The sequence below is a fragment of the Podarcis erhardii genome (genome assembly GCF_964252035.2).
Source record: "Podarcis erhardii genome assembly, chromosome: 13".
In the NCBI taxonomy this organism is placed as follows: domain Eukaryota; kingdom Metazoa; phylum Chordata; class Lepidosauria; order Squamata; family Lacertidae; genus Podarcis; species Podarcis erhardii.
In genome coordinates, this window is record NC_138502.1 from 38,874,289 (window position 1) to 38,896,226 (window position 21,938).

The 21,938-nt window shown below is 45.8% G+C and overlaps 1 protein-coding gene across 7 annotated transcripts in view; it reads left to right on the forward strand.

Annotated features, from left to right (window-relative positions):
* Positions 1-21,938, forward strand: part of FMNL1 (formin like 1) — a 123,415-nt gene that overhangs the window by 76,700 nt on the left and 24,777 nt on the right. For 3 of the 7 annotated variants that reach the window (XM_081837638.1, XM_081837637.1, XM_081837634.1), the window contains 6 exons: positions 1,372-1,480; positions 2,588-2,664; positions 4,335-4,428; positions 16,512-16,586; positions 19,150-19,260; positions 21,383-21,532. In XM_081837638.1, the coding sequence (XP_081693764.1) occupies positions 1,372-1,480; positions 2,588-2,664; positions 4,335-4,428; positions 16,512-16,586; positions 19,150-19,260; positions 21,383-21,532 (616 nt within the window). Of the gene's footprint in view, positions 1-85; positions 215-1,371; positions 1,481-2,587; positions 2,665-4,334; positions 4,429-16,511; positions 16,587-19,149; positions 19,261-21,382; positions 21,533-21,938 lie in introns of all 7 variants that reach the window. The other 4 variants (XM_081837633.1, XM_081837632.1, XM_081837635.1 and 1 more) reach the window with 3 other exon arrangements.

A 21,938-nucleotide genomic window follows, 5' to 3' on the forward strand; every position in this document is an offset into this window, starting at 1 on the left:
AATGGGGGTTGGGGGGAAGCGTCCACCTGAAGCGTCCTATTTTTCCCTCCTGTCCTGCAGGATTGCAATCTTCCACCTCCTTCAGGTGTTGCCATTTGAACCAGCAGATCCAAACATTCTTTCAGCAAGTCCACCCAAGCATCCCCTCCTCCAGCGCCCCCGGGAGCGAGCAGGACTCTAAGCCCAGGCCTCCTCTCAACTCCTACTCACCGCGGTGAGCCTATCCCCAAACCTAACCAGAAACGTCCCCTGCGAATGCGGCCGGAGGCCATAGGCTCGTCTAGGCCAAGGGCATGTTCTCCCCCCCTCCTAAGCTTGTGTGTTCATTTTGGCAGGCAGTCTCGGATACCGAACTTTAGGAGCCCTCGAAGCAGGGAGGCCATTTTGTAAAATCCCATTAAAATAAAAAAAAAAGCTCTGTAACTGGAATGCATTTTGTAAACACCTGCAGATAGTTGCATGCTTTTATTTTTGTCGGTTGCACAACCACGTTCCGGCATTGTTTGCTTTGCTGTTGTTGTTGTTGCTGCTACTGTTGCTTTTGGCTCTAGTTTTCATTGTTGTGTGCAGGGAATTGGAGCTGTTGTACGGAAGCGGTAGGAAGGGGATGTGGAACAGAGATAGGGGAGGGACCAGGTCAGGCCTCTGAAACCCCCTTGAGACATCGCCACCGCCAGCTTTTTAAAGGTTTAATGTGTGTTTCGGCTTTATTTTCCACATTGAGGTCTAGGAACTTTGAGACTGAGAAACTCAGATCTTCAGGATCTGAAGAGCAACTGCTACTACGTTTGGCACAAGTATCATTATTGCCATTATTATTTTATTACCTGCCCTTCACTCTGAGTTCCCAGGGTGGGCTATGGCAATTTATAACGCACTGTTAAAAAATAACATAAAACAACTTAAAGTAACAAAAATAGGATGGGCCCCCAAAAGTTGCTGCATTCCATATTCCGCTGCACCCATAACCATGTTAATAGCTTATCATGGAGTATTATATTTCCTTAGTATTTTAAGCATAATCTGGAGCTCACCTTCCCATGGCCTGCTGAGATCCCTGTGGCCTTTTCACTAAAGACAGTGGTGTCCTGAAAAGCAGACTAGAGAGAGTATGTTTTTCATTGGGCAGTGGCATCTCCTGTTCAGCATTTGAACTCGTGACCCGAGACCCAAAGGGTTCTCGTACTGCAATCCTGCTGCCCAGCCTAATCCTCTCCCCTGCCCTCTCCTCAATTTCCTGCTCCTCGGGCCCTTGCTCCCGTGCTTCTCTTTATGCTGTTGGACTTGACTGCCGGGTGATATCCAACATCCTTTCTCATACAGCTATTTCCTTCCCCCTTTCCTCCCTCCTTCCATTTTTCCCTACCTCAGACTCAATCTGGCACACAGCAGGAAGGCGCTGAGGAACTCACGCATCGTCAGCCAGAAGGACGATGTCCACGTCTGCATCATGTGCCTCCGTGCCATCATGAATTACCAGGTGACCACGGGCAATGGGACGTTGGGGAGGTTTGTGCCCACAGAAACGGGTTTTTGCAGATTCTTGAAATGATGCAAAAACCTTTGGACCGGAGATGAAAGTGGGATGAACATATATATCTGGAGCCATGCTCCCTGCAACTCTCTGCCAAAAAATCCCCAAAGTATGATGTCCAGCCTATTATGGTGTCCATATAATAATAATAGGGATGCGGGTGGCGCTGTGGGTTAAACCACAGAGCCTAGAACTTGCCGATCAGAAGGTCAGCGGTTCGAATCCCCGCGACGGGGTGAGCTCCCGTTGCTCGGTCCCTGCTCCTGCCAACCTAGCAGTTTGAAAGCACGTCAAAGTGCAAGTAGATAAATAGGTACCGCTCCAGTGGGAAGGTAAACGGTGTTTCCGTGCGCTGCTCTAGTTTGCCAGAAGCGGCTTAGTCATGCTGGCCACATGACCCGGAAGCTGTACGCCGGCTCCCTCAGCCAATAAAGCGAGATGAGCGTCGCAACCCCAGAGTCGGCCACGACTGGACCTAATGGTTAGGGGTTCCTTTACCTTTATAATAATAATAAAATTTATTATTTATACCCTGCCCATCTGCCTGGGTTTCCTCAGCCACTCTGGGCGGCTCCCAACAGAATATTAAAAACATGATAAAACTTCAAACATTAAAAACTTCTCTAAACAGGGCTGTTTTCAGATGTCTTCTAAAAGTCAGATAGTTGTCTATTTCCTTGACATCTGACTGGAGGGCGTTCCACAGGAGGGGTGCCACTACTGAGAAGGCCCTCTGCCTGGTTCCCTGTAACTTCACTTCTCTCAGTGAGAGAACCACCAGAAGGCCCTCGGAGCTGGACCTTAGTGTCCGGGCTAAATGGTGGAGATGCTCCTTCAGGTCCAAACTGAGAACATTTGGCTGTGGGGGGAGGTGGGGGGGGAGTCACAGGCATGGCCAATGTTCATATGACAAGGCTCCTGCTTGAGAAAGAATCCAGTCCTTGACCCTCCATGGAATGAGAGGAACCCTCTTCTCCCTCCCTTCAGTCACCATTCCCCAATTTCCTCTAGCTCAACTCGGATTGCTAACATCCTCTCACACCTTTCCCTTAGTCTGGGTTCAGCCTCGTGATGAACCACCCAGCCTGTGTCAATGAGATCACACTGAGCCTCAACAACAAGAACCCCAGGTAAGGACTCGGAACTCTTTTTCCAGACATGTGTTTCTTTATTTATGAAAAGAAAGATGCATAGCACTCAGGCCTATCTAGGGGTCGGAGCCTTCCAAACCGGGATGCCCTGTTCTCTAAATCCTAGGTAGGAGGTAGGATGTTTCATAGTGAAGGAATTGGACTCTCTTCACAATTGCTTCGCATGTTACAGTACACTGAGTCCCACTGTTTCCTTTATGTTTGGATGCATTTAAAAGGACCCACACACAAAAAGATGGAAGGTATGCTATGGGGAGTTGTGAAAGGGTGTGGACAGCACAATTTTTTTCCCATTCAAGAAGAGGATTTTTTAAAAATTGTGAATACCCTAGTACAGGAGTCAGCAAACTTTTTCAGCAGGGGGCCGGTCCACTGTCCCTCAGACCTTGTGGGAGGCCGGACTGTATTTTGAAAAATAATAATGAATGAATTCCTATGCCCCACAAATAACCCAGAGATGCATTTTAAATAAAGGGACACATTCTACTCATGTAAAAACATGCTGATTCCCGGACCGTCTGTGGGCTGGATTTAGAAGGCGATTTGGCCGGATCCGGCCCCCGGGCCTTAGTTTGCCTACCCATGCCTTAGTATATGGCACTTGACAGTATATGCCTGACCTCAGAAAGTGTAGCCGAATACTCCTCGTTTTTATTAGCACTTATTAATGCCCAAGGGACGCGGGTGGTGCTGTGGGTAAAACCTCAGTGCCTAGGACTTGCCGATCGTATGGTTGGCGGTTCGAATCCCCGCGGCAGGGTGAGCTCCCGTCTTTCGGTCCCAGCTCCTGCCCACCTAGCAGTTCGAAAGCACCCCTAAGTGCAAGTAGATAAATAGGTACCGCTTTATAGCGGGAAGGTAAACGGCGTTTCCGTGTGCTGCGCTGGTGCTGGCTCGCCAGCTGCAGCTTCGTCACGCTGGCCACGTGACCCGGAAGTGTCTCCGGACAGCGCTGGCTCCCGGCCTCTTAAGTGAGATGAGTGCACAACCCTAGAGTCGGACACGACTGGCCCATACGGGCAGGGGTACCTTTACCTCTTTATTAATGCCCAGGCTTTGCTTAATGGGGGAGATGCAGTTTGCCGTGTCTGGCTTTTCCCTGCTTTTCCCACCAAAGGAACCCTGAAAGGCTCAAGAAATGCCCACAAAAAGTAGCATGAGTTCTATTCTCCTACTGTCTGTCCCGCACACTCCCAGTTGTGGTTGCGGCCTGCGGCCTTCCTTGTTCCTTTTTCTATTAACTCTCCTCCCTAGTCAGCTGTTTCTCCTAACCCCCTTGCCATTCACCACCTGCTTTTCTTTATATAGCCCAAAAACATGCCCCCAAACCCATCACTTTCCTCATGTGGATGACAGAGGGAGGGAAATGCAGCATGGTCCGAACCCTTGTGTAGCAGGCTGGACCCACCCACCAATTTGCCGCAGAAGATGTCCCCACCAAGCAAGTTAATCCAGGAGGCTCAAGCTAGTCAGCCATGCTTCATGTTTCTGGAAATGGCAACCCTTGAACCCATCACCATCCCCACAAGCTGTCTGCCCCCACTTGGGAGTTTCTCTTGAGCCATTTGCATCCATCACACCCTTCGGCCCCTTTTCAGGAACGATGACGCACTTGGGAGTCCTTCATCTCACTGCTTTCCTCCTCGCAGGACTAAAGCTCTCGTCCTGGAGCTGTTGGCTGCTGTCTGCTTGGTCCGAGGGGGACACGACATCATCCTGGCTGCATTTGACAATTTCAAAGAGGTTTGTAAGCTCCGTAACCCTTTCGACGGTGCTGGTTTCTGGCATGCAACAAGATTGCAAGTCAATCAAATACCGTGGTACCTTGGTTCTCAAACGCCTTGGTACTCAAACAACTTGGAACCCAAACACTGCAAACCCAGAAGTACGTAAGTGTTCTGGTTTGCAAACTTTTTTTGGAAGCCAAACATGCTCCATTTTGAGTGTTACGTTTCTGATTCGAGTGCCACACTTCCATTTTGAGTGTTACGCTAGGTCTGTCTGTTTTTGCTATTTACTTTACGTTTTTGTTTTTGCGGCTCTTTTTTGTTTTGTTTTTGTGAGGAACCCAGTTCAGCTACTGATTGATTGATTGATTGATTGATTGTGTGACGGCAGTACATTGTTTATTGCTTTCATTTTATGGATCAACGGTCTCGTTAGATAGTAAAATTCATGTTAAATTTCTGTTTTAGGGGTTGTTTTTAAAAGTCTGGAACGGATTGATCCGTTTTGCATAACTTTCTGTGGGAAAGCGCACCTTGGTTTTGGAATGCTTTGGTTTTGGAACAGACTTCTGGAACGAATTAAGTTTGAGAACCAAGGTACCACTGTAGCCCAAAGTACATCCGTCCACTGGGTTTCTGCACGATTCACTGCTCAGGCTTTTGCCTCGTTCCAGTAGGCCTTTCCCACGGGATAGAAATTCCTGCATTGAGTTTTCATTCTGTGTGATTTGATCATTCAGCCGTTCCCAATGCATAAAGGCCGCCTGCCCTCAGAAGAAGTAGGCCCAGAACAGTGACCCGTGCATGAACAGTGGCGCATGAGCTCCTCTAAAGGTTGTGGGCAGTTCTTGCTTTTGTTTCTGTAAAGGTAGACCCTTTCAGGCAGAAATGTTAGTTGTGTTTTCATATTTTGCTCAGGAATAAAGCGTGACTCACTCAGCAGTCAGAAGCTTGGGGAACATGTACGGAACGATGTGGGGCAAACACTGTGTTGTGGGGTGGCTTATCACAGATGGAAACTGGCTCCCCCTGCCCCATTTTATTCTAGATCCCTTTGCTGCTGCTGCCTGCAATTTGTACCCCAGCCTTCTTCTTCTTCTTCTTTGGCAATCACTCGTAGCCGAGTAAGATTGTCTTCCATGAACACGGTCTTAACAGTGAGTCCGTAAGTGACTGTGGAGGCCAATTCTGGATCCACACATCCTTCCACAGTGGGGACATAGGTTTCCAGGCAGGCGTTGATCACTGTGAGGGTTTGCAAAGCATGCCTTCCTCTTAGCACGTTTCTCCCTTTCGTCCTGAGTTTGAGCATCTTCAAAGCCATGACAGCTTTGGTAAAGGCTGATCTCCAATTGGAGTGCTTGCAGGCCAGTGTTGCCCAGTTGTTGGTGTCTATACTACATTTTTTTAGATTGAGAGAGTCTTTGAACCTCCTTTGTTGACCACCGGCATTAAGCTTTCCATTTTTAAGTTCAGAATAGAGTACAGTGGTACCTCTGGTTACCTACTTAATTCGTTCCAGAGGTCCGTTCTTAACCTGAAACTGTTCTTAACCTGAAGCACCACTTTAGCTAATGGGGCCTCCTGCTGCTGCTGCGCCACCAGATCACGATTTCTGTTCTCATCCTGAAGCAAAGTTCTTAACCCAAGGTACTATTTCTGGGTTAGCGGAGTCTGTAACCTGAAGCGTATGTAACCCCAGGTACCACTGTAGCTGCTTTGGAAGACGATAATCAGGCATCCGCACAACATTTCATGACCAGCCTTACATGACCTTGAATGCTAAGCACTTGCTTTGTTATAAAGCTGAAATGGTCACATTTTCCATTATTTTTCCATAAGTAAGGAGTGTGGCTTTGAAAGAGAGAGAGAGTGTTTACAATTGCTCAAACTTCGATGGCTGAATTCTCTCACAGTGTTGTAGTCTGTTCTGTATATGCACATTAAGAACAAAAGCGCCTACTCCTTAGGGTCAAGCTAAATGTGATGTTAAATGTGTGCCGTTTTTAAAAATGCCAACTGCATCAGCTGGGGAGGAGTGATTAATGGCAGCAGAGGAGGTATGGAGAGGGTTTTAACCCATTCTTCTTGCTGTGCCAATGCTTTTTGAAGGTGGTATTTACTTTGAGAAGAAATCCCTTCTTGGTGCCATTGGAGGAATCACAGAATTACAGAGTTGGAAGGGACCACGAGGGTCATCTAGTCCAGCCCCCTGCAGTACAGGAATGTGGGCCTCGCACCCACAACCCAGAGATTTGAGAGTCTTATGCTCTGCCAACTGAACTAATGCAAATTCCACCTTAAGAAAAGGGATTTTCTTCCTCAGGGATAGGGTTAGATCCCCTCTCCTCCATATTTGCTTTGATCCCACTAATAATCAGCAAAAAACACCCCTGCCCCGCCCCCCGCTGTGATGCAATTTCCATTAAAAACAGCAAAATCCTGCACTTTAAATGCAAATATGGCATTTCCTGTAGTTTGGCTCTTAGTGAAGTTTAGTAAAGCCTCTGTAAGTATATTTTTTATTATTACAGTTTTTATTAAATTTCTGTTTTACATTTTAGAATATTCACTTAAACAACCTTAACATATCAATGACTTCCCTTCCTCTCTTTCCATGGTTCATTTTGCACAGCATAAATCCCTGCATATTTTATATAAGCTAAGCCTTTCAGTATTCCATTATAACATCCATCAAACCTTATTTACACCGTTGAATTTATCTTAACGCTGCCCATTAAGCCTTTTGTAAGTTTAGATGAACTAAGTTAATAAGTAGGGGATAGAAGGGAAACTTGCCTCTTTGGTGCTCGTGCTGTTGCTGTAAACTGACACAGGGAGAGCTGACAAAGAGTCTGCTTAGGTTACATGGGATAAAATTTGCCCATGGAGCAGAATGGCATGTGCCAAAGCTTTTGGACGGGAGGAAATGGAATCCTAGGTGCCAAACAGACAGGTGCAAGCCTGATCTGTCACTCAGGTACGGTTGGACAAATTGGACCTGTATTGGTGGTTGAAACCTGGGCACAGATTCTCTTTTTGCTTGAATATGTGGGATTATCCTCCATCTCCTCTCTCCTCCTTTCCTCTCCTCTCCTGCATGGCTTAATTGTCTGTAGTTTTTCAGAAATGACTTATGCATCATTACTTCTGCAGTTTTAAGGCCACTAACTCTGATCATTTAGCATTTGGCAAGTCAATTCCGCCACTAAGTTTTCTCTCCTGTGAGGTAGCGATACCTGGAGGGTGGGGAGGCGTAGATGTGTTAAGTTTGCCTTGCGGCAAAAACCTGAACAATGGCTACCAAAAATTATTATTGTGGGATAGGCCTTTGTGAGGTAGGTGGGTGGCTCTTCCCCCTGTTTTACAGACTGGAAATGGAGGCTTCGCAATAGTAGGGTGGCCAGGGTTGTGTGCATCATCTGTGGCAGAAAATAGAAAATTAAATTAGTCGTAAATTAAAGACCAGCTGTTTACCCACTGGATAGCGCTCTTTATGGTGTGTCTGCCCCATATCAAATAGCTCAGAAAAAAGGAGGGACACTTTTGCTTGTACAGTGGTACCTTGGGTTAAGAACTTAATTCGTTCTGGAGGTCCGTTCTTAACCTGAAACTGTTCTTAACCTGAAGCACCACTTTAATTAATGGGGCCTCCCGCTGCTGCTGCTGTGCGATTTCTGTTCTCATCCTGAAGCAAAGTTCTTAACCTGAGGTATTATTTCTGGGTTAGTGGAGTCTGTAATCTGAAGCATCTGTAACCCGAGGTACCACTGTATATGCAATTCTTTCTCCTTTGTTGATCACTCATAGCCGAGTAAGATTGTCTTCCATGAACACGGTTTTAAAAGCGAGTCCGTAAGTGACAGTGGAAGCCAGTTCTGGATCCATACCTCCTTCCACAGTGGGGACATACGTTTCCAGGTGGGAGTTGATCATGGTGAGGGTTTGCCAAGTGTGCCCTCCTCTTAGCACGTTTCTCCCTTTCGTCCTGTGTTTGAGCATCTTCAAAGCCCATGAAACCTTTGGGAAAGGCTGATCTCCAATTGGAGCTCTCGCAGGCCAGTGTTTCCCAATTGTCAATGTTTGTACTACATTTTTTAAGATTTGCCTTGAGAGTCTTTAAACCTCTTTTGTTGACCACTGGCATTACACTTTCCATTTTTAAGTTCAGAATAGAGTAGTTGCTTTGGAAGAAGATCATCAGGCATCCGCACAACATGACCAGTCCAACGAAGTTGATGTTGAAGAATCATTGCTTCGACACTGGCTATCTTTGCTTCTTCCAGTACACTGGCATTAGTTTTCCTGTCTTCCCAAGTGATGTGTAATTCTTTTCAGAGATGCAGATGTCTCTGAAATATGCAATTATGCCTGCCCTAACTTAGTGTACTCCTAAAAGGGAAATTACCCCAGCCTTTCATTGTCCTGCAGCTGTCCATTATTGGAAGGTGTATGAGTGAAATCTTAGCTACAGCTGAAGACGACATCCCCAATATTGCATAGCCAGAAATTGGAGATTGTTTACGCTGGGCTTTTATATCCCAGCACTGATTATACCAGGAGTAGAGAAACTCTGGCTGTGATGAAGTGATTAGGTCCCAACTTCCATATTAAAGACCAACATTGGCCATGCTAGATGGGTGCTGATGGAAGTTCAACCAGGTCTGGAGGGCTACAGTCCGCCACCCGCCCCTGCCCTGCCCTGATCTACAGACAGACAAATTTTGATGCCCCCCTCTCTCACCCACACACCTTGCCCTGGCTGTCCTGAGTCCTTCACAGGTCATTGTGTCTCTCCATTCCTCCAGGGTAGAAGGCCCAGAACTCCTTTAATCTCTTTTTTAACAACCTCTGAGCTGCTTGAGCATGTAAATATAAGTAAGTGCAGAGTTGCTCTTGCAGAAGGACAGTCCGTTGAAATGTGAAAGAATAGCCTGGCACAAGCTCAGAGAAAATGTGATTGCCTCCACCGCCATCGCGCCAACTTGGTACTTGCTCTCAAGGCATAACTGTGCAGTGTACTGACAATGGATGTTTTGTAAACGCGTGTCTGTCAATTTATGTGAGTGCGGAGGACTCTTGAGTCTGCGTGTGTCATTTGCAAGGAAGGATCAACATGTCAAACCCCCCTCTGCTCCATTTTTCTCTGCAGATAAGCTTCATGTATTATTATTATTACGGTATTTATTGAATTTATATACCACCATGTACCCGGGGAACTCAGGGCGGTTCATAGAATAAAATCAAGATATAAAACCACAAAATACATAATAAAAAGAAAAACAGCAACCCAATAGCCCACCTCCCCCCCCAAAAAAAAAAGCATTTTAAAAGGGCATAGGATATAAATCAGGTCAAAGGCCTAGCTAAAAAGGAACGTTTTTACCTGGTGCCTAAAGGTGTATAATGAAGGCGCCAGGCAAACTTCCCTGGGGAGAGCATTCCACAGATGGGGAGCCACTGCAGAGAAGACCCCGTTCTTGTGTTGCCACCCTCCGGACCTCTCAAGGAGGAGGCACACGAAGGAGGGCCTCAGAAGATGATCTCAGGGTCCACATAGGTTCATATGGAAAGAGGCGGTACTTGAGCTATTGCGGTCCTGAGCTATTTAAGGCTTTATAGGTAAAAACCAGCACTTTGAATTGGGCCCGGAATTCATGTAGTCTCCTGAGACCAACTACAGGGGGAAACACTGTTAAAATCTGCTGTAGGAGAATCAGTGGCAGGTGGGGAAAGAATAAGGCACTCTTTCTTGCCCAGTGATATCTACACACACACACACACTGAAAATGCTCCCCCACTTCCATATTACAGTTATGCAGTAAGCCCAGTCTGGCAACCCCTCGTTTTCATTGTAAGTTGTAGTTCTTCCTGCAGCAATCCATGCTGGAGTATCAAATACCTTCTCTGCTGATCCCTCACATTTGCTTCCCCCTAGAATAGCCTTCCCCAACCTTGGGTTTTCAGATGCTGGATGCTACACTAAAACCCACACCCATCTCTAGTCCGCATGGCCAATGGTCAGAGATGATGGGAGTTCTAGTCCCACAGTATCTGGGGACTCGAGGCCGGGAAAGGAGGCCCTAGACATGTGCAAATCTCTGAAATGGTGACCCAAGACAAATAATGCATGTTCAGGATTCTCCCGGATGTTCAGTCAGCAAGTGCCAGACTTTAAGGCCGGGCAACCCATTGCAGGAAAACCTTTGCTCAGGGCAATTGGCCTCCGAAGATGTCTTTGTACAACATGAAACCTCCTGGAATTATGGGCAATCTGCCTGGCCCTAAAAGCCTTTGTCCCAGTTCTTCAGAGAAAAGACGTATTAGTCAGCAGAGAGAATATCAGTGCCAAGACCTACATAAACAGGCAAGGGGAACTTAAATTCTGTCAGTTTTTCAAGGAAAAAACCTTGTGTGATCTAATGGGTAGTGCTCCAACTCACTTTTCCGGCAGCCTAACATTTGAAAGGAAATCTCAGAATTCAGGGGGGTTGTCTTGGCCATCCACCAGTGGACCAGCAAAACATCTGAAGGTTTTTTTTATTGCTTTTTATCTTACCAGATGACATCAGGGTTTTTGCCACTGGCACAGTGAGATGTCTCTTTGTTCAAGCTGAATACCCTAAAAGTATCTCTTAGGAAAAACAGGGAAGAGGGCCATAATTTTCATCACTCCCAGATAGCCTAAGTGTCCCTGCCTCCCCAACTTCATACTTTTAAGGCTTCCAGCAATTTCAGACTTGCTCCTTGGGTCTTCTTCTACATACCTGAAGCTCCAAATGTGCCATCTGATTGCTTGATGCTCTGAAGTCAAAACCCTTCTAGACTTTGGTTTTCAAGTTTGACATAGCTGGAATATCTTGGTAAGCTATCTGAAATTAATCTGTTGATCTGATTAAATTCATCATCATCATCATCATCATCATCATCATCATCATCATATATTTATACCCCACCCATCTGGCTGGATTTCCCCAGCCACTCTGGGCAGCTCCCAAAAGAATAATAATAATAATAATAATAATAATAATAATAATAATAATAAAGTGATAAAACATCAAACATTAAAAACTTCCCTAAACAGGGCTGCCATCAGATGTCTTCTAAAAGTCAGATAGTTGTTTATTTCCTTGACATCTGATGGGAGGGCGTTCCACAGAGCGGGTGCCACTACCGAAAAGGCCCTCTGCCTGGTTCCCTGCAACCTCACTTCCTGCAGGGAGGGAACCGCCAGAAGGCCCTCGGAGCTGGACCTCAGTGTCTGGACTGAACGATGGGGGTGGAGAAGCTCATTCAGGTATACTGGGCTGAGGCCGTTTAGGGCTTTAAAGGTCAGCACCAACACTTTGAATTGTGCTCGGAAATGTACTGGGAGCTGATGTAGGTCTTTCAGGACTGGTGTTACGTGGTCTCGGCGGCCGCTCCCAGTCACCAGTCTGGCTGCCACATTCTGGATTAGTTCTGGTTTCTGTGTCACCTTCAAAGATAGCCCCACGTAGAGCACATTGCAGTGGTCCAAGTGGGAGATAACCAGAGCATGCCCCATTCTGGCGAGAGTGTGTGGGCGGGCAAATCTATGCCTAGTCCACGCAAGTAGCTTACGGCATTCAGGCTTGTAAACAGCGAAAAGAATGGAAACAAAGCCCCAAGCAGCCTGATTAAATTCAACAAACAGCCAAGGCCACTCCTGGGCAGAGATCAGCTGCGTTGCCCAAAGCGCCTTTCTTTTGCAAAATTTTAAAAATGCAGGTGCTTTTAAATGTTGACATTGCTTTGGGACAGTCAGGCAGCCGCTGTGTATCCAGCTTGTGCTTGTAGCAAACTCTAGTAACGCTGCAATTTTATCTTGGGTGAAACAGTCATCCCCGTTGAGGGTTCAGAGTCACAGGTGGGAAGCGAGGGAAACGGAGTCAACAGCCTCCGGGAGAAACCCTCTCCTCTTTCCCCCAGCCCTACTGCCCTCCTCTATATCAAATATCCATCCCTACGCAGGGACCACTGGCTGCATCAGCTGTAACTGGAGGAGTAACAACATCTTGGGCCAAGGGGAGAGCTTTGTATATATAAGCAGGGCTGTGTTAATGTCATACACAATGGCCTGCTTGTAGATTCCCCCCCCCCATTCCTCCTTGCTCCCTTACACTAATGTGTGTATCTGCCAAACAAAACCAAGACCGCCCCCTGCCCCCTCCCCAATGTAATGCAGCCACCCTAGGTAACCACATTTGGTTGCATTCACCCCTTCCCTGTACCTGAAGTTTCCCTCTGTTTCAGAATGTCGATGGCAAGCTTCTTTTTCTGCTTCTATTGTTCTCGTAAGGTTGCATGAAATGTCATCAACAATATGTTTTTTTAATGTTTGATTTCCCCCCCTGCCTGTTTCACTTCCTTTCTCATTTTTTTAAAAAAATATATGCAGTGGTACCTCAGGTTACATACGCTTCAGGTTACATACGCTTCAAGTTACAGACTCCGCTAACCCAGTAATAGTGCTTCAGGTTAAGAACTTTGCTTCAGGATGAGAACAGAAATCGTGCTCCGGCAGCGCAGCGGCAGCAGGAGGCCCCATTAGCTAAAGTGGTGCTTCAGGTTAAGAACAGTATCAGGTTAAGAACGGACCTCCGGAACGAATTAAGTACGTAACCAGAGGTACCACTGTATTTTATTTTCATTTTTTGAGCAAGTTTTTTTATACATTCACATCCTTTTCAAATTCTGTGCTCCTGGCATTACTTAGAGCCCTCAGACTTAACCCAAACCCCCCAATTTCCAAATTTCCCCCTATTTCTTTGCATCTAACTACATTTTTTCTAGTTCATTTTGTTGCTCTCCCCTCCCCCCCAACTAATATTACATTATACGTGTTACAATAATCCTTCTAACGTTTTTAAGTATACACAGTGGTCTTATATTCTGTAAACTTTTTCCACTCTTGATTGAATTTCTTATCGTCTTGGTGCCTGATCCTCACGGTCATCTTTGCCATTTCGGCATAGTCCATCATCTCAGTTATCCACTCTATGTTGGTCAGGGGACTTTTTCTTCCTTCCACTTCTGGGCAAGTGGCATTCGTGCAGCTGTTGTTGCGTACATAAATAGTCTTTTAAATTCTTTTGGTATTTTGTCTCCTGTTTGTTGTTGTTTAGTCATTTAGTCGTGTCTGATTCTTCGTGACCCCATGGACCAGAGCATGCCAGGCACTCCTGTCTTCCACTGCCTCCCGCAGTTTGGTCAAACTCATGCTGGTAGCCTTGAGAACACTGTCAAACCATCTTGTCCTCTGTCGTCCCCTTCTCCTTGTCCCCTCCATCTTTCCCAACATCAGGGTCTTTTCCAGGGAGTCTTCTCTTCTCATGAGGTGGCCAAAGTATTGGAGCCTCAGCTTCAGGATCTGTCCTTCCAGTGAGCACTCAGGGCTGATTTCCTTCAGAATGGATAGGTTTGATCTTCTTACAGTCCATGGGACTCTCCAGAGTCGCCTCCAGCACCATAATTCAAAAGCATCAATTCTTCGGCGTTCAGCCTTCTTTATGGTCCAGCTCTCACTTCCATTGGGAATTGTCTCCTGTTAACCCTAGTAAAAAGGCTTCTGGATTTTTTCATAAAAGTTATCTTAAACACTTTTTTTCAATTCGTTATAGGGCCACTTTCTCCCCCCCCCCTTTCCTTTTTTTTTTTTTGGTCTAATGTTCCAGTTGTCATTACGGACTACGTTCATTTAGCAGACGTTGGACTTGGGCCAGGGAGGCTTGGGTTTAAATTCCTCCACTGTGAAGCTCACAGGGTGATCTTGGGCCAGTCACCCTAGCCTACACCGCAGGACTGTTGTAAAGACAAAAAGGAATACTAACTCCACGAGTTCCTTGGATGGAATAGAAATATCATAAAATGCACTTGGAATGAACTCCCAATTATTTTGTTGCTGGGGGCGATCCAGAGAAATTTTTAAAATGTTCTTTGGGGATCTGGCACTCTCATCCACCATGCTAGACATGGCTTTGAGAGTCACTACTGTACCATTTGCCTATACAGTGGTACCTCTGGATGTGAACGGGATCCATTCCAGAGCCCTGTTCGCATCATGAAGCGAACGCAACCGGCGTCTGTGTGTGTGTGTGTGTCGCAATTTGCTGCTTCCGCACATGCGTATGACATCATTTTGAGCGTCTGCGCGAGCGGCGAAACCCGGAAGTAACGCACTCGGAGCGCAATCCAAAAAGGCTTAACCTGAAGTGACCTGAACCCGAGGTATGACTGTATCTTTGAATGCGATTAACGTGTGAGAGAATGCGGAAGAGAGCAGTCTTTCTGTTTAAAGCAGGTTTGTGGAACCTTCGGCACTCTTAATGGTTTCTTCAAACTACAACTCCCATCATCCCTGTCCATTGGCCGTGCTGGCTGGGGCTGATGGGAATTGGAAGTGTCACCTGGAAGTGTGTTGCAGCCATCATAGGTTTCACATTTGTGCCTAAGGCCAAGCTAGATTAGAAGCAGAATAGGCATTCTGGTTATTATGTCTTGAATCGCTTTCATATATCCAGACGGTTGAAAATATTTATATCCAGATTTTCCAGTCAGTCGCTCAAGGTGACTCACATTAAAACTGTTAAAACCCTTAAACGATGAAAAACAACAATAAAACCCGCATGTCTTAACTGAGGCATCCGATTTGTTTCCTCCTTCCCTAAGACAAATCACCCAGGGCTGGTTCCCAACAGCTATGCCTGTTAAACTGCCGCAGTTTCCCATCCCTCCCTCCTGAGGGAACCACAGTTAATGTGAAAGGGGGAAAGGATCTTTTACCATTCTCAGCTCCCTCATAAAACTGCTGTTCTCTTGAGGAAGCCATGACAGTGTTGGGACTGGCAGAGGTGAAGCAAGTGTTGGGAAGATAAGCTTGGCAAATACGTGAGCTGGCGAGAAGTCAGGCTGGCCGGCTGAGAAAACGAGAAGCAAATGAGGGGTTGTGCAGTGGCAGTTTTGAGTCTCACACCTGCAATTTTTGCAGGTTGAGTCAACCAGGGCAGACCAAGAGGCTTCATAGGGGCTGGTGGCATCCTGTGGACAAATCCCCAGAGCCCTGTAGTAGCTGCAGCGCCCAGCCATGGGTGGCACAGTTGCCCAAGCATAGCTGAGGGCAGTCTAGAATGCCCCCTTTTCTAGCAAGCTGACCTCTTGGTACCAAGAGTGGGATGATGTTGGATTTCTGTTTATGCCGCTGTGCAGTTTTTGGAGTCACAAGACTCTGTTTACATTCCAGACTGTTGGAAGTCTCACGGGAGATAGGAGACGGATGTTGTTGTCACTGGTTTCCTGTTTCTTTGTCTCAGTTGGTTCACTGACTCTCACAGAGAGAGGATGTATATTCTTTTCTGTCTGTGTAGTTAGAAAGAAAACATAGTGATGTAGCTCATATATTTCTCGTCCTTCTGCTGCTGTCTGGATACTCTGTGTAATGGGAACATGCCTGAAGCCTCATCAAAGGCTTAGGTCGTTAATCACTGTCGGAGGATACAAGAAATAGCTCGGCCGTACGGAGTTCCGGCAGATAACTGGGTCTGGCTACCAGAGCCCTCTGTTGGGCTCCCTAGGCATCCAGATTGACCAGTTGAAACTGTTATTTGTTAGCCCAAAAATGGAAAACAAGCAAGGTCCCAACCAAAGAAGAGTGGTAACTTAAGTTGACAGAATATGCACAACTTGTATGTTCTTCTTCTCTTATTTTATATGTTGTCTACGTTTAGAGAATATTGGAAAATGTTTATTGAATATATGGGAAATAACTGTGTACAGCTTAAAACGCTGGCAGCACGAAGATAAATTCAACAGTGTAAATAAGTTTTGATGGATGCAATAACGGAATACTGAATGGTTTAGTTTATGTAAAATATGCGAGGATTTATGATATGTGAAATGAACCATGGAAAGAGAAGAAGGGAAGTCATTGATATCGTAAGGATGTAAAAATGAGGACATTAAATTGTAAAACAGAAAATTTAATAAAAATTATATATTTTTTAAAAAAGAAAGAAGCTTTGTAGTGCCAAGTAAGCCTTTGGTGCCAAACCAACCTGACTGCCTTTCTTTCCTTCCCTGCAGGTCTGCGGTGAGAAGAACCGCTTTGAGAAGCTGATGGAATATTTCCGAAATGAAGACTGCAACATTGATTTCATGGTAATGCAAAGGCTGAGAGCAAAGGTCACTGTTTAGCTTCTTGCCTACCAAGGGCTCTCCCTCCCTCCTCAAACATACCATCACAAATACAAAGGCATCAGGGATCTTTGAGGCTGGCGGTGGGGGAAAGCAGCGCTTCCCCCCACCGCCAGCCCCACAAGCTCAGGGGGCAGCGAGAAGGCTTTGCCCTGTTTCCCGACCTGCTCTTGAACGCACCTTGTTTTTGAGGGGGAGAACAAGAAAAAAAAAATCCCCCTATTCTCCCCTTCCTATGGTCCGGTGCGTCCTGTGGTCCAGTGCGTCCAATAGAGCGAAAAATACGGTATAGTGTTCACATACGCACACACAAACACACACACACACAGAGCCTTGCTGCCTTTCGCCTGATTTGCACACATCACTGAAATGTCGATTAAAAACAAAACATTGGCTTTTTTTTTTTTTTTTTAGTTTACTTTGGTTTGCCACTCATGGTTTGTTTGGAGGAAACAAGCCACACTCCCAGATTTGAATGCCACAACAGTGCAGACGATGGTATTCCAGTCTGGTATCGGGAATAGAAATGTCCCTATGGTGACAAGATTATTCAGGCAGTATCTCCTGTCCTCAGCCTTGCTCCTTCCTTGTTGCTGTCTTTTGAGCTAAAGGGAACGCGGCTGAGCAGCTGGAGCAGCCAAACAAACAGGCCGGACTCTGCCTTTTGCATTGTTCTTTGGGCCCGCTCCACGTCGTTGGCTATCATTGGCGGAGACAGAGAAACAAGGAAATTGGGACATCAGAGCATCGATAAGTTCTGTGAGATAAAACAGAGCAGGATGTGGATAAGGTTGTGTCCAGTTAAGAGCTACTAAAAGTAGACCCACTGAAGTTAATGCACCTAGGTTAGTCCTGTCCATTAATTTCAATGGCTCTATTCTGAGTAGGACTATGGATCCAACCCACAGCTACTGTTTGTGGTCGTATCTCAGACATCATCCCTGTTTTGTTGTGAGATGGCAAATATAGTAGTAGTGGTAGTGGTAGTGGTAGTGGTAGTAATAATAATAATAATAATAATAATAATAATAATAATAATAATAATAAAGATAAAAGACCCCTGACAGTTAAGTCCAGTCTCGGACGACTCTGGGGTTGCGGCGCTCATCTCGCTTTACAGGCCGAGGGAGCTGGCGTTTGTCCGCAGGCAGTTTTTCTCGGTCATGTGGCCAGCATGACTAAACCGCTTCTGGCACAACGGGACATCGTGATGGAAACACCGTTTACCTTCCCACCAGAGCGGTACCTATTTATCTGCTTGCACTATGATGTGCTTTCGAACTGCTAGGTTGGCAGGAGCAGGGACTGAGCAACGGGAGCTCACCCTGTCGCGGGGATTTGAACTGCCGACCTTCTGATCGGCAAGCCCAAGAGGCTCAGGGGTTTAGACCACAGTGCCACCCGTGACCCCAATAATAATAATAATAAATAATACCCCGCTCACCTGGGTGGGTTTCCCCAGCCACTCTGGGCGGCTCCCAATAAAATTTTTAAAACACGATAAAACATCAATCTTTAAAACTTCCCTAAACAGGGCTGCCTTCAGATGTCTTCTAAAAGTCAGATAGTTGTTTATTTCCTTGACATCTGATAGGAGGGGGTTCCACAGGGCGGGCGCCACTACTGAGAAGGCCCTCTGCCTGGTTCCCTGCAACCTCACTTCTCACAGGGAGGGAACCACCAGAAGGCCCTCAGCGCTGGACCTCAGTGTCCGGGCTGAATGATGGGGGTGGAGACGCTCCTTCAGGTCTAGTGGGCCGAGGTCATTTAGGGCTTTAAAGGTAGCACCAACACTTTGAACTGTGCTCAGAAACGTACTGGGAGCCATTGTAGGTCTTTCAGGAGAGCTACCCTTTTAAGGCTGTACTTTTGAGATGGCTTGGTTTATTGTTCAAGCTGAGAGCCAAGGATGGCAGTGCCAAATTTGCTTGAGCATCGCTGTATCAGAGCTGAATATATAAAAAATGAAACGCAACCGTGGAAAGTTGAAATTATAGCCTAATCAGCTGAATCATATCAATATAACAAGGAGCTATGAAGAAATTCCATAAAATTATAAAAGCAGGCATTATATACTAATATGCTCTCTATTTATTAAAAAAAAATCCCAAAAGGCTAAGAGTGTATAATACAGTGGTACGTCGGAAGTCGAACAGAATCTGTTCTGGAAGTCCGTTCGACTTCCAAAACATTTGGAAACCAAGGCACAGCTTCCGATTGGCTGCAGGAAGCTCCTGCAGCCGATCAGAAGCCGTGTCAGATGTTCAGGTCCAAAGAACGTTTGCGAACCAGGACACTCGCTTCTGGGTTTGTGGTGTTCAGGAGCCAAGGTACGACTGTACTGTGGTTAAAACCAATATGTATAAACAGACACAGAAATGAATGGAAATGTTACAATGAAACCCTGTTAAAGCTCATCGGTGCCAGACTAGTCCTATCCACGAGAACCTAACCTGAAGAAAAGTGTAAAAAGAGGTACCCAGTTTCCAAAGGTAATGTGTTCTCCTTTCCTTCCCAAAAAATCTAGGTTGCTTGCATGCAGTTCATCAATATTGTGGTCCACTCCGTGGAGAACATGAATTTCCGGGTCTTCTTGCAATATGAGTTCACACAGTTGGGACTGGATGATTACCTAGAGGTAAGAGGGATGTAACAAAAGCCTGGTTGTGGGTGGGTGTCTATTGATGGTGATTAAATTAATGCATTTTTTCATTTGCAACCTTCTTAGTGATTCTGAGATGCCTTTCCATCTCCGCGAAGTGGGTTTTCTGAATCACAAAAGTTTCTGTATACAGTGGTACCTTGGTTTTCGAACGTCATCTGTTCCGGAAGACCGTTGGACTTCAGAAACAAGCATTTACTTACGGAAACATTTATGGAAAACTCAATACGGAAGCTGCATAGCATGTTCAACTTCCGAAAAGCATTTGAAAACTGAAACATTTACTTCTTGGTTTTCGGCGTTCGAAAACCCATTTGTTTGACTTCCAAGACATTTGAAAACCGAGGTACCACTGTACTTGCGTAAATATTTGAGATTCAATTTAACATGTTTGTTTGATTTGCTATATACAGTCAAACCTCAGTTGTCAAATGTAATCCGTTCCAGAAGCCCATTTGGCTTCCAAAATGTTTGACAACCAAGGCGTGGCTTCTGATTGGTTGCAGACGCTTCCTGCACTCAAGCGGAAGCTGTGTTGGACGTTTGGCTTCCGAAAAACATTCAGAAACCAGAGCATTTACTTCCAAATTTTTGACTTTCGGGAGCTGAAACGTTCCAAAACGGAGGTGTTTTGGATATGAGGTTTGACTGTACCAAACTAAACTAATAGTAATAATAATGACATGCTAATATTAATTTTACACGCCGTGCTAATATCCCAAAAAGTTTTCTAAGAAACAGAAATAGACAGCCTGAGAATGGAATGGCTTCACTTCGGATTCGACCAGGCTCAATTGAGCCTGCAGTCCATTCGCCATCATTCAACAAGTTTGAATTAGTACCCTCTGGCCAACACAGTGAAAAAGTCAAAACAGCTCCCTTTTCTGGCAAGGTGTCCTTTTGGCACAGAGAATTAAGATGACTGGGTCTGGCTGCCAACGTCCTCAACTTTGGCAACCCCATCTCAATTTAAGCATTGATTGCCATTTTTATTTCAGATTGGAATGGCGTTGGATTTGTGCCATTTGCTCAATTTGACCTGTATAACTCCCTCCCCTTCGCATATAAATGCGTAGAAAGAATACCTTTCTAAAAATGGGGAGAAAGTATGTGTGACACACACTTTTATGACACATATGAACAGGATTTGGAATTTTTGTTACCTACCTTTTAACGAGGTCTACAGCAATGCTATTTCATAGGAGATGTTGTAAGAATTGGAAGCTGCCTTGAAGTGTCATTGATTTAGGGTAGAAACAGATGAAATAGAAAACAACAATTGTAGGATGAGTTAGCCTCCCAAATAATTTAGCCCCAACTTGTGCCAAACCTACAGGTCCCAATTTAAAGAAGAATGGCAACATAAGTTGACAGAATATGCGCAGCTTGCAGCCTTAGCATATAGAATAAGAGAAGAAGAAGAAGAACATACGCTTAAAGAAGATTGGAAAATGTTTATTGAATTTTGGGAAATAATTGTGTACAGTGGGAAACGCTGGCAGCGTAAAGATAAATTCAACAGTGTAAACCAGTTTTGATGGATGCAATAATAGAATACTGAATGGGACAGTTTTTGTAAAAGATGCAGGGATTTATGATACGTAAAATGAACCATGGAAAGAGAAGAAGGGAAGCCATTGATATCTTAAGGATGTAAAATTAGTATTTTGAATTGTAAAACAGAAAATGTAAGAAAAAATTATATACAGTCGTATCTTGGATCCTGAATGCCTTGGTACTCGGACGTTTTTGGCTCCGGAACGCTGCAAACCCAGAAGTGATTGTTCCGTTTTGTGAATGTTCTTTGGAACCCAAATGTCCAATGGGGCTTCTGCGGGTTCCGATTGGCTACGGAGCTTCCTGCAACCAATTGGAAGCCGTGCTTTGGTTTCCGAACGCTTTGGAAGTCGAACAAACTTCTGGAATAGATTCCAAGGTACGACTGTATATATTTTTAAAAGGTTTGGCTGCACCATTCAGACACACCTGAATCCCCTTGTGGCAGTGCTTGAAACAGGCTGCCTCCTTCCTTCTGCATTGCACAGCCAAGCCCATCCGTAGCTTTAAACGCCACACTTTTTCTCTTTCGCCTCAACAGAAGCTGCGCTATTCGGAGAGCGACAAGCTGCTGGTGCAAATCCAAGCCTACCTGGACAACATATTTGATGTGGGCGCCCTGCTGGAGGACACCGAAACCAAAAACGCTGTCCTGGAGCACGTGGAGGACTTGCAGGAGGAAGTCGGACAGGTGGGGGGGGGCTAGCTAAGTTCTCTGGGGTTGATGTACCTAAGCTGCACTGGGGGGGGGCAGTGGCGTGGCAAATGAAGAAGACCCTCCCCACTCACTACGTCACACAAAAATGGGGAAAGGGCTCGAGGCTGCCTGGGTCCCATCCCTGCAATCTGTATGCACAAAAGGGATGCGGGTGGCGCTGTGGTCTAAACCACTGAGCCTCTTCGGCTTGCCGATCAGAAGGTCGGCAATTCGAATCCCTGCGATGGGGTGAGCTCCCGTTGCTCTGTCCCAACTCCTGCCAACCTAGCAGTTCGACAGCACACCAGTGCAAGTAGATTAATAGGTACCACTGTGGCAGGAAGGTAAACGGCGTTTCCATGTGCTCTGGTTTCCATCACAGTGTCCTGTTTCACGAGAA